The sequence below is a fragment of the Alosa sapidissima genome, chromosome 23 (assembly GCF_018492685.1).
Source record: "Alosa sapidissima isolate fAloSap1 chromosome 23, fAloSap1.pri, whole genome shotgun sequence".
Lineage (NCBI taxonomy): Eukaryota > Metazoa > Chordata > Actinopteri > Clupeiformes > Clupeidae > Alosa > Alosa sapidissima.
In genome coordinates, this window is record NC_055979.1 from 19916348 (window position 1) to 19929432 (window position 13085).

Below are 13085 nucleotides of genomic sequence, written 5' to 3' on the forward strand. Positions count from 1 at the left end.
CTTCACGCATTTGCACTCGTCTATTATTTGAACTCATTGGCAAAGTGAAACTAACTTCAGCATGGTGTGTCAGTCAACGTCAAGACAGTTATACAGTAAGCTACTTTCACTATTGACTGACAATGGGTTAACATCGAAAACATAGGCTGGAAAAAGCAACACTTACCCGAATATTGTTCAAATGACTCAATGAAACAACTTTTATCCTGCAGAGGAGAGGAGTTGCTTATATCTTGTGACAGTGCTCCATACGTGTCTCTCATCTCTCCCCTAATCACTTTTAACCGTCATTACCAATTTGCAAATGATGGTGAATAACTACTCATCATGAGATGTACAGTATTTCGTAATATCTTTATTCTAATTATGTTTCCCATTGCAATCGTGCAATTTGTAATGTTTTCCATGGACGTGCGCTGGTGTGCGTTCATGGATGATAGAAGGATGGTGCGTTGTGCAGCCGCCAATATGACTGTTGACAATGCGCTCTTAAAATAACATATAAACAACTCACCATAGACTTCTGACCAGGTGTACAATACCGATTTTTAAACAATGCGCCAGGCCACTCCCTAAGTTGTTAACTGCCACACCCCTGGGCGCATTGTTTAAAAAATAAACGTGCAAAATTAGGAATTAAACTTTGCGTCGGGTGGAAAACGAGTTTTACGCCATGCGCCAGGGTGCAAAATACAGCCCACAATGTGAATACAAAATGACCTTTTGTTTGCCCCTTTGGTTTTGGTCCGCTTTCTGTTCCCCTTTTAGTGGACTGAGTTCTGTTCTTTTAAAAGGAACTATATCTGAAAACACTAATAGATTGAGCTGTTCACTTGAGTTCAAATGAACTCAATGTTGGTAGTAAGTAGTAAGTAGTAGTAACAGAGACTTTCTAATGAGGAGACACATCACTCAAAAAATCCTCAATAGAAATGCATGGGGTTAGTTTGTAATGCCAATATGGCAGTTGTCTACACTTATCACACCCCTTCCGCGGCAAAACGTCGACATGTGAATACATTGAGCCAATCATGTGCTGTGTTGTGAATACATTGAGTCAATCATGTGGTGTTTTGTGAAGCCATCGTGCCAATCATGTGTTGTGATCTCGCCGCTGGAGCAAGGTTGGTGTCGTGAAGCCTTGCGCACGCGCATTTCTGGCGAAATAGATGCCCGATAAGTGCCCAGAAAGCGTTGCAATATGGCCGCCGAGTGGAGGGACTTGCCTAAAAGGACTTTGGTAGTAATAGAAGCTTCATGATTTGTGCTGTCATGACTTCTGCCGTGTTGTGATTGTGCTGTGTCATGACTCCTTAGTGGTATGAATCTTCTGTGTCATTACCCATTCTTAGTGATATGATTCTGCTGTGTCATGACTCCTCAGTAGTATGATCGGGCTGTATTGTGCTCTTTTAGGGAGCAGTCCAGCGGTGATCTGTTCCACTCCAGCTGTTCGTGGGAGAAGTTCTACTGGACCAAAGAAGCTCAGTACTGGTGTCTGCGTCGGCTCTCCGCACCCAGCCACTGCCCCATCATCAAGGTAGGCGGCACCATGGGGCGTGTCTAAAGCCCTGTCTGTGTGTGTGTGCGCGTGTGTGTTTGTGTGTGTGTGATTGCTGGGACTTTGCTGTGGTCTGAATTTCTTACGTCAAATTTGAGCTGACACAAAAAGTTAAAGGTACAGTCAGCAATTGCACATGACATCATGTTTTTTTGTGTTTATGTCTATATTCAGATGTCTTAGCAGACACTTTTGTCCAAAACCGTGTACATTATATTTTAACGAAGGACCAGACAAAACACACCAGAGAGGTAGCTCACCCACAGCAATGTTTCCCATACATTGACTTATTTGTGGCGGCCCACCACAATATCAACATTGACCACCACACAATGATTTTCCAGGTTGCACTAAATTGTGCTTAAATCTGGTTAGCATCATAACCACACTGCACTAATTTGCTAAAAGCTGTTGCATTCAAGTTAATTCTGCAAACCTACCACCACAAATAGAATTCAATTCTGTGGGAAACACTGCACAGTGTTTAGTTTTTGCTGCAGATCTGAGCCAAGAGGTTTCCGTGGTCTTCTGGTTAGGGAATCTGACCTGTAACCTGGTAGGAAAATTGTGGGTGGGGGGGGGGGATTGAACAGCAGTCTCCCACATCCACGGATGAAGCACCCTTGAACAAGGCACCTTACCCAAACTGCTCCCCAAGCGCCGGTATTAGGTATTCTCCACTGGTCATTCTGTGTCAAATTAGATACAATCTGCTCCACCGTCTGACATGACCAGTGCAGTGAATGTAACCCACGTCCAGTGAATGTAAACCACGTCCAGTAATCTGGAGATAGTTATTTGTAATTCATGTAGAGCTCACCAATATCATAGAAATTATCGTTACAAGACACTTGTCTCCTATAATCCAAGATATATTTTCTTATTGTTAGGCTGTTGAGCATTTACTTTAACAAATGACATGGAAAACATAATTAATTGCATCCTTATGCACATGGCACAACAACGCTAAGTTAGCCTAAAACCATGAGAATCAAGCAAGCCTCACAGGCCGTTACAGCCTTAAAGTGACAGGCAGTCAATTCAACTTGCACAGCACCAATACAGTGTAATGACATGACCCTTCGGGCTTGTATCCGAAGGGTTGCCGGTTCAATCCCTGACCAGTAGGAACGGCTAAGGTGCCCTTGAGCAAGGCACCTAACGCCTTACTGCTCCCCGAGCGCCGATGTAGCAAGGCAGCTCCCTGCTCCGGGTTAGTGTGTGCTTCACCTCACTGTGTTCACTGTGTGGTCTGTGTGTTCACTAATTCACGGATAGGATTAATGCAGAGACCAAGTTCCTTGTATACGCCAGTATTCTTGGCCTAGTAACCTGATTTACGAGTTACATTTTTGTTACATTCCGAGATGTTGTAGGGTACAGGCATTGCCACTAGGGGGCAGGCATGTCTTATGTTGTGCCAGCAGGCGGATTTACTAGAGCCGTTGGACTTGTTTAGATCATCCAGGCGCCCACAGTGCGTGGCCACATGTTGTTGTTTCTCAGTGAGTCGTGTCCTGTGCCGTGTCGTTGGTTTGGTTGGTTGTCTCCCTGTGTCTGTGTCGTCAGGATGATGCTAGATCACCCTCTCTGTGTCATCAGGCCCCATTGTCTTGCTCTCACAGCAGGAGTGGATTAAAGAGATTTTGTGTGTGTGTGCGTGTGCGTGTGTGTGTGTGTGTGAGTGTGTGTGTGATCCTCTTGCCGTCCTTGTTAGTTTATAGAAAATTGTGACCTCAGCCACCTATCAGGTGTGTGTGTGTGTGAGAGAGAGAGAGTGTGTGTGTGTGTTCTGTCGCATGCTGCTTTGAGCCTGAAAGTGGCTCTTTCTGCTGTGTTAACCGAGGAATGTGTCCGAGTGTTGACATTGTCCCTGAGTGTAGACGTGTGTATGTGTGTATTAATCTCTTTGGTTGCAGCGGTGATGAGCTGAGGGGTTTAGAGAGGTAAGAGTGTGTGTGTGTGCACGCGCGTGTGTGTGCGCGCATTTCAGTTTTAATCCTCGAGATAAGATGTGTAACAGCCGGGAGGCTGTATTTGAATTGCTTCATTCAAATCACCCTTTACCTTTTCCTGGAAGTGTGTGGGCATGTGTGTATGTGTCCTAGCTCTGTGTGTGTGTGTGTGTGTGTGTGTGTAAGAGTAACAACTAGTTGCTGTCCCTCCCTTTTCCTCTCCTCATATTCTCCTCTCTCCTCTCCTCTCTTCTCTCCTCTCCTCTCTTCTCATCTTCTCCTCTCTCCTCTCCTCATCCTGTTCTCTCCTCTCATCTCTCTCCTCTCATCTTCTCCTCTCTCCTCCTCAACCTCTCCACAACCTCTGACACCCGTCTTTCTCTTTTATCTATTTCTTTTCTTTTCTCCTTCTCTGTCCTCCTCTGGTCTTTCCTCTCTGTCCTCTCTTCTTTTATTCTCTCCTCCTTTCCTTGCCTTACCCATCTCTTATGCAGTGGAGTATTTTTACCCAGAATTCCACTTGTTGGCGTGCGTACTCCTGTTGGCTTTAGAGACTGAGGCGTGTTCTCAGGGGCCGCTTGTAAAACACTGTGTGCTTCAAAATGATCATCACACAAACCTAATGCCACAAGATGTGTGGGTGCAATGCATAAATATGTGTTGTGTGTGTGTGTGTGTGTGTTTGAGTTAGTGTGTCTGTGTGAGAGTTTGTTTTTGTGTGTGTGTGTGTGAGAGAGATAGAGTAAGTGTGTGTGTGTGTGAGAGAGAGAGGGGGGGGGAAAGAGAGAGAGAGTGTGTGTGTGTGTGTGTATGTGTGTATGAGAGAGAGAGTGTGTGTGTGTAAATGCCCTGTTTTTTTGCGTGTGTACGTGCGGGTGGCAGAGGACATCAGGATTTAGACAGAATGTAGGCCAGCCGTGTGTGTGTGTGTGTGTGTGTGTGTGTGAGTGTATGTGAGTGGCGGCAGAGACAGATGCGCTGGCAGTAGACTGTGAGGTAGCACAGTGGCAGCATGAAGACTGTTCTCTCACTGCACAGGAAATGGGCACACACCGTCAAAGCCATCCGTATTCTACAGGGCGGCGTAAGTGTGTGTGTGTGTGTGTGTGTGTGTGTGTGTGTGTTGTAGATGTTTCTGTGTATATGTTATCATGTTGTATAAAGTTGAGGGAGTGGAAACTACTTTTTTCTTATCTCTTTTGTATGGTGTCCAAACTGTGTGAATTTTCATGTGCCAGTACATTTGTGTGTGTGTGTGTGTGTGTGTGTGTGTGTGTGATATGCCATGTAAGGTCTGCACATCCTGCCATTCTGTCAGGTGCCCACATTCGGCGTGTGTTAAGCAGTGGTGGGTGGGTGATACACACACTTCAAATCTGACAGGTGGTTCCTGACAAAGCTGTGTAGTTTGATATATGACGTGACTATCACTCACCCACATGCAAGGGTTATCAATTTATTTGTTTTTAAAATAAAATATTTATATGACTACATTTAAATGTTTATATTTGTTAACCCTTCGTGCCCGTGCCGAACATTCCATTTTTGGTGCTGGATGAACTCCTCACACAAAAAAGCGTATTTCTTGAGTATAATACATACCATCAATGGGATATACATACCATTGTAATCAGAAGGATCAGTTCTATGAAATGATGTAAAATACATAAGGTAATGTTGATATAGTAATGAACAGTATTTGAAAATCCTCTCCAAATGTATATCCGGAATTTGTCAAAATTTAATTTCATTCACATAAAAATGAATTTTCATCATATTTCTCTACAAGATAGAGAACAATATAGAGTGTATGAAAAAAGACTGTATTGGAATATCATTAACTTTTTTTAAAAGTTATGATAATTTTAGTGATCAGTGTAAACAAATGCAGGAAACGGGATTTAGAATGTTGACAGAATTCACATTCACTTTCTCACCAACAACATAAAAGTATGCATAAAAACTAATAATCAAGTCAGATACAATGGTTTAAATTTATTTGGTCTTTAATCTTTTGCTTTAATATAAGCAAATGCTACAGTCAATAAGAATGACAAAAAAACATACCTTACCAATAATAAAGGAAGTAAGTATACTGTATTCATTGAAGACCATTTCGGAATAGAGACATAAAATACATTTGATTCAACAGATACAACTTCCTTATATAAATCAATATAATATGAAAATTATATACATATATAAAATGTATTATTATTTATGAAAAGCTAGGAATACAATCAACATAACTTAAAACTCAATGTGTTCGAAACATTTGAAAGTGGATTACACACTTAGAACAAGCCTGTGGAAAATAAACACATACACACATACACACAAACTCATACCCACACACACTTACAGAGGAGGATAGTGAAAGGTGGGGTGAGGAACCTGAAGGTTGAACACAGAAGAGCTATGACCCATTGCTAAACGCATCCCCTTTTGCAGAATGCCAAATCTGACAGCAATTTTGTTTATCAATAAAACAAATTTGCCTACCGTTACAATCCAGGGCCATACAAGCTACTTTAGTTTTATTATGTGCATATTTTATAACAGGCTCCTGCTGTACAGGAATATGTACTTGATGGAAAGACGACAGAGTAGTAGTTGGAGCAGCTATGCCATAATGTTGACGCTGATGAGAAAGCATATTACTGTCAAATAACATGATTTAAGGACTTCAAATTAAGATAAACCATAACTAGAACCAATGTAAAAACAATATTACCTCAGTTTATCCAGCTGTGTGGTTTCCAGTTGAGGTAAACTCCAACTTAAGTGCAGGTGGCATCCGGCTGTCCACGTCAAATGCACCGGCTGAAGTGAAAATATTTTTTCAAGACTCATCTTCAAGTATCCAAAATATTTCGCGCCATAAACCCCTTAACCAATCATATCAAATTGAAGCTTATGTTGTCAGCATTACGGGGAAAAGTTCAGAAATAAAATCAGTCATTGGACAGCTGAGATATTAGACGATTGGTCATTGTTACTTTTGTAACGAAATTAGAACGGTCGGGCTCGTAAGGGTTAATAAACTTTTTTTTTTTTTACTGTATACATATATATGTATATACACTGTATAGAGAGAAATACTCTCTATCTTGCTATCTAGGTCTGCAAACAGTGCATGTTTGTTGGATTGACCCCCCCCCCCCCTCTCTCTCTTTGCAGAACCCAGTCATGGAGGAGGTGGTGTGGGAACAATACACAGTCACCCTCCAGCGTGTGAGTGAAGGCACATCTGCACACACACACACACACACACACACACTCGCGCACACAGACACACTCACTCACACACACACACACAACTTCACAAACACACTCTCTCTCTCTCTTACACACACACACACACACACACTCATTCACATATTCACACATGCTCACATATAAACACTCACACTCAAAAAAACTCAAATTTTTACACATACACAAGTTCACAAGAGCACACATTGAGGCTGCGAGAAAGCCAAGATCAGCAACGTTCTATAAGATTCACAGATTCTGAGGGAGCATCCTTCACTACAAACTCTGGCACACACAACTGCACCATGTGTTATAGAGATGTTTCAGTGATGTTTATCTGAAGTATTTACCAGAGGGGTTTATTAGAGGTGCTAATGTTTACCAGAGGTGTTTTACCTGAGGTGTTTACCAGAGGTGCCAGTGATTTATCTGAAGTGCTTATCAGAGGTGTTTATCTGAGGTGTTTACCAGAGGTGCTGATGTTTATCAGTGTTTATCTAAGGGAGGGGTGTCAAACTCATATTAGGCAGTGGGCCGGATTGGTATCAGATTGTTGTTTAATGATATACTCTTTTACTCTACCCACTTATGAGCAAAGAAGTACAAATCATCTACTGACATCATATCCTACTCAATTGTCTTGAAACACCTTACTTCCATGTCAATTGTGTGGCCTCTTCCTTCCTGAGGATGGTTTGTAGTTCTAGGTTTAATTAATTTATCACAGAAATTACTTATTACAAATTGTTGAAGACGTCTGGATGTGGATATTCCTATCCAAAACATCTTGGGGGCCGTATGAAACCTACTGGCGGGCCTGATCTGGCCCCCGGGCCTTATGTTTAACACCCCTGATCTAAGGTAATAGAGTTGCTTGTGTTTACCAGAGATGTTTATGTGCTAATGTTTTCCAGAGGTGTTTATCTGAGGTGTTTACCAGAGGTTTTCATAAGAGATGTTTGCTAAATATATTTATTAGAGGTCTTAACCAGAGGTAATAAAGTTGCTGGTGTTTACCAGAAGTGCTGATGTTTATCAGAGGTCTTTATAATAGATGTATATTAGATATATTTATTAGAGGTGTTTACCAGAGGTCTTTATCAAAGATGTTTACTAGAAATGTTTATGTGCTAATGTTTTCCAGAGGTGTTTATCTGAGGTGTTTACCAGAGGTTTTCATAAGAGATGTTTGCTAAATATATTTATTAGAGGTCTTAACCAGAGGTAATAAAGTTGCTGGTGTTTACCAGAAGTGCTGATGTTTATCAGAGGTCTTTATAATAGATGTATATTAGATATATTTATTAGAGGTGTTTACCAGAGGTTTTTATCAAAGATGTTTACTAGAAGTGTTTACCAGAAGTCATTATCAGAGATGTTTACCAGAGGTGTTTTACCAGAGGTCTTTATCAGAGATGTTTACTAGATATATTTATCAGAAGTGTTGGTCAGAGGTGTTTGCCAGAGATATTTATCAGAGATGTTTACCACAAGTGTTTACTAGAGGTGTTTTACCAGATGTCTTTATCAGAGATGTTTACTAGATATGTTTATCAGAGGCGTCCCTTGCTTCTCACTCTCTCTTTGTGCTCTCATTTCATTTTCTCTCTCTCTCTCTCTCTCTCTCTCTCTCTCCCTCTTGTCTGTCTACCCTGCTCTCTCGCCCACGTGTGTGTTTCTAGCTTTCTCTTCATATATATCTCTCTGCTGTCTCCCTCTTCCTGTGCCATCTGGAATGGAGGATAAATCTGTGTGTGTGTGTGTGTGTGTGTGTGTGTGTGTGTGTGTGTGCGCGCGTGCACGCTGTAATTGTTTCATGCAGGGGAGGGTCAGAGGTCGTCATCAAATTACTGCTCTAATCTGGGGAGTGTGTACACACACACCCACACACACCTACACACACACACACACACACACACACACACACACACACACACACACACACACACACAGTTACTGCAGTTTTCAGCCGAGAGGACTAGGAATCTTTATTTTTCTTCTCATACACCAACACAAACACGAAAAAAAAACACAAATCTACTCACACATACTGTACTAACCTGCTGCATATGTGTGTGTGTAGGACCCCAAGATGGGCTTTGGGATCGCGGTGTCTGGGGGGCGAGACAACCCTCTGGAGGATACAGGGGAGATGTCAATCGTCGTGTCTGACGTGCTGCCAGGTGGCCCCGCTGAAGGACTGCTCTTGTGTGTAACACTTACTACACCCTCACCACCTTCTACCTGCACCCTCCCAACCTTTGACAACTAACTTATACCAACCTTTGCCCATCTCTCCTCCTCACCAACATCTACCTATACCCCCTTAACTGCCCCCACTACCCCCCCCCACACACACACAGTACTCTCTAGCTTTACCCCCTTTGCTGCCCCCACCCACCTTCTACCTCCTCAACTGCCCCCAATACCCCCTTAGCTAAGCCCTCTACCCCCCACCAGCCTCTCTGCCCCCCTACCCCCTCACCACCATCTACCTCTACCCCTTAGTGCCCTCCCCCCTACCCTCTCACCACCTTTTACCCCTACTTCTTAACTGCCCTCCCCCCTATCCCCCACCAACTTCTACCCCTACCCCTTAGCTGCCCTCCTTACTACCCCCTCACCACCTTCTACCCCTACCCTCACCAACCTGTGCCCATCAACCTATACCAATTTGTACCAACTATGCCCCCCCCCCCCACACACACACACGCACACTCCCCCTCACCAACCTGAGCCCACTAACCTAAGCCAGCCTGTGCCCTCCTCTCCCCCTCACACGGACCTATGCCAACCTGTGCCCTCCACTCCCCCTCACCAACCCCCCCCCCCCCCCCCTCACCAACCCCTCACCAACACCATCCCCCCCTCACCAACCCTCACCAACCCTCATCAACCCCATCCCCCCCTCACCAACCCCTCACCAACCCTCACCAACCCCATCCCCCCCTCATCAACCCCTCACCAACCCTCACCAACCCCACCCCCCCCCTCACCAACCCCCCCCCCCCCCTCATCAACCCACCCCCCCTCACCAACCCCACCCCCCCCTCACCAACCCCATCCCCCCACCCCCCCTCACCTACACCATCCCCCCCTCATCAACCCCATCCCCCCCTCACCAACCCCCCCCCCCCCTCATCAACCCACCCCCCCCCTCACCAACCCCATCCCCCCCACCCCCCCCCCCTCATCAACCCCACCCCCCCTCATCAACCTATTCCCACTACTCTCTGCCAACCTGTATGAGTAGTGGTTCACCTATTGGATCACCATATTATCAGTAATTGTTAATAAAGTCTGCTGCCTCATGTTGACTGTTTGATGCTCCTACGCTAGCCTGTAGTAACCCTCTAATGTGTGTGTGTGTGTGTGTGTGTGTGTGCGTGTGTGCGTGTGTGTTCTCTTTGCCCCTGTGGCCATAGTGAGCGTGACCGGGTGATGCAGGTGAATGCGGTGCGCATGGAGGGTGTCCAACACTCCTTTGCGGTACAGACCCTCAGGAAGTGCGGCAAAGTGGCCAAAATCGTAAGTGGCTCTTCTCTCCTCAGCTGCTGACACTGACTGCTTATGTTTGTCTTTGGTTGGACTCACCTTTGTGTGTGTGTGTGTGTGTTTGTGTGTGTCTGTGTGTCTGTGTGTGTGTGTATATGTGTCTGTGTGTGTGTGTGCTCATTCAGTTGGTAAAGAGACCACGGAAGGTTCCTGCAGCTGTTTTGACCAGGCAACCGTCCCCTGATGACCGCGTGTTCAGTGGCGACTATAACGACGACTATGACGACAGGCGGAGTGCCTACAGCGGCCGAGGGCCCGGGCATCGAGACGGCAGCCTGGAGCGCGACAGCAGGCGGGGGGACCGTGACTTCAGCCCCGACCGCTCCTATGTCAGAGGCGATCCGCGTTACCGCAGCGACCGGACTCTTGACAGAGACCACAGTCCCAACCGCCGTCATCGTGGTGACCAAAGCCCTCCTGACCGCCGGTACCGCAGCGAGAGAGCACTTGACCGAGACTACAGCCCTGACCGCCGTTACCGTAGTGAGCGCACTCTGGATCGGGAGCGTAGCCCAGAGCGGCGATACCGCAGTGAACATGCCCTGGAACGCTCCCACAGCCCAGCCAATAGTTACAGACGTGAGCGAGCACCGAGCGACCACAGTGAGCGTCGCTATGACTCGTCCCACCAGCAGGAGGCGATCAGGAGGGGCGGCAGCCGCGAGCATCTGGACCACCCCGGACCACCCTCCCCCCCTCAACGCCAGCGGCAACCACTGGAACCCCCCGTTAGCGTCTTACTGCTCAAAAATCGCCCCAACGAAGGTACACACAGACACACACACACACACACGCTCTCACAGATACACGTACATACACACACACACACACACACTCTCACACACACTCTTACAGATGAACACACACACACACACACACACACTCTCACACACAGTCTTACAGATGAACACACACACACACACACACTCTCACACACAGTCTTACAGATGAACACACACACACACTCACTCACTCACACACACACACACACACACACACACACTCACTTACAGATGAACACACACACACACACACTGACTCGTACACTCGCTCTAAAGGCAAGAGTATTCTGCACATACGGAATGCTGTACAGTCACACAGTTGGGCATCTCTGCGTTTCAAAGTACTTAGCATAAGCTGTGTCACACACACACACAGACACACTGCCTCTCGCATACAGTCTCTCAGATAGACAGATATGCACACAAAGATAGACTGAAATGTGTCATATAGTTGTCCATGCCAGAGGCCCTCTGACTGTGTGTGTTTGTGTGTGTTTGTAGAGTATGGCCTGCGGTTAGGCAGTCAGCTGTTTATTAAAGAGATGAGCAGCACTGGTATTGCGTCCAAAGAGGGAAGCCTGCAGGAGGGAGACATCATCCTCAAGGTGGGTGTGAAAACCTTGCACCTGTGTGTGTGTGTGTGTGTGTGTGTGTGTGTGTGTGTGTGTGTGTGTGTGTGTGTGTGTGTGTGTGTGTGTGTGTGTGTGTCTGTGTGTGTATGTGTGTGCTCTGAGTGTGTGTGTCCGATGTTTGTGTTCATCACGTGTGTGTGTGTGTAGATAAATGGCACGGTGACTGAAAACCTGTCCCTGGGTGACGCGGGCCATCTGATAGAGAAATCCCGCGGGCGGCTGCAACTGACTGTGCAGAGGGACAGGCAGCAGGTGCTCGTCAGGATTCCGCCCATGGAGGACAGCGACTCCGAGCTGGACGGTTAGCATTACCATACACACCTGTACCTACACACTTACACACACACACACACACACACACACACACACACAGCTCTTACAGCTGGAGATACAATACCAACCGATGTTGTTCTCTGGTGGTGTGTGAAGTTAGGGTTATATGGTGGCTGCTGAGCAGCTTTTTTCCCCTGTATGGTGGACGCTAGCAGCATTAACATTATGCTGCTAACAGGAGTGATCGAGAACACACGCTACAGTATATGGTAAACATGTACATACTAGAGACGCTCTCTGTTTGGTGTTCCTACTGAATATTTCTTCAAGGCCATCTTTAATTGTACCCTGTTTGTGTGTGTGTGTGTGTGTGTGTGTGTGTGTGTGTGTGTGTGTGTGTGTGTGTGTGTGTGATATGTGTGTGTATGTCTCTTCAGATATCTCTGAGATCGAGTCATACCGTTCCTACTCACCTCAAGATGATAGACGTGGCCACCAATCAGATCTTTCCTCCCATTCATCTAACGAGAGGCTACGAGACAGACCAAGGTAAGCAGCACCTAGGTGATGGCATCACTTGCTGCTGTGCTGTATGTCCTCAGTAAATATAAATATATTGATGTAATATATTGAGTTAATATGTGTCTTCAGTAAGTATAAGTATATTGAGTTGAAGTAATATACTGAGTTGATATGCGTCTTCCGTCATTATAAATATATTGAGTTGATGTACTATATTGAGTTGATGTAATATTGAGTTGATCTGTGTCTTCAGTAATTATAAATATATTGAGTTGATGTAATATATTGAGTTGATCTGTGTGTTCAGTCAGTGTTCACTAGATGGACGTGTGTTTGGTTTCTTTCTAAAGTTCCTTCTTCTGTTGGCCTGTTACATTCTAATGTTCTGTGTTCTGTAGGGATGGCCCCCCAAGTCGACTGGCTAAGATGGGCGCCATGGCAACTCCCTTCCGCCCTCCTGAGGAGAAGGCCCCGCCCCCACTGCAGAGGGAGGCGCCAGGAGACACTGAGGCGGAGCCAGAAGGTGCCTGTTGTTAGTTGCTTACACACA

The 13085-nt window shown here is 45.6% G+C and overlaps 1 protein-coding gene across 4 annotated transcripts in view; it reads left to right on the forward strand.

The window, feature by feature from the left end:
- tjp2a (tight junction protein 2a (zona occludens 2)) overlaps positions 1-13085 on the forward strand; it is a 40094-nt gene that overhangs the window by 17730 nt on the left and 9279 nt on the right. For all 4 annotated transcript variants that reach the window (XM_042080450.1, XM_042080447.1, XM_042080448.1 and 1 more), the window contains exons 2-10: positions 1417-1540; positions 6697-6750; positions 8855-8979; positions 10197-10299; positions 10452-11091; positions 11610-11713; positions 11888-12041; positions 12451-12562; positions 12934-13058. In XM_042080450.1, coding sequence (XP_041936384.1) covers positions 6706-6750; positions 8855-8979; positions 10197-10299; positions 10452-11091; positions 11610-11713; positions 11888-12041; positions 12451-12562; positions 12934-13058 — 1408 coding nt within the window. In that variant the 5' untranslated portion in view covers positions 1417-1540; positions 6697-6705. The remainder of the gene's footprint in view (positions 1-1416; positions 1541-6696; positions 6751-8854; positions 8980-10196; positions 10300-10451; positions 11092-11609; positions 11714-11887; positions 12042-12450; positions 12563-12933; positions 13059-13085) is intronic.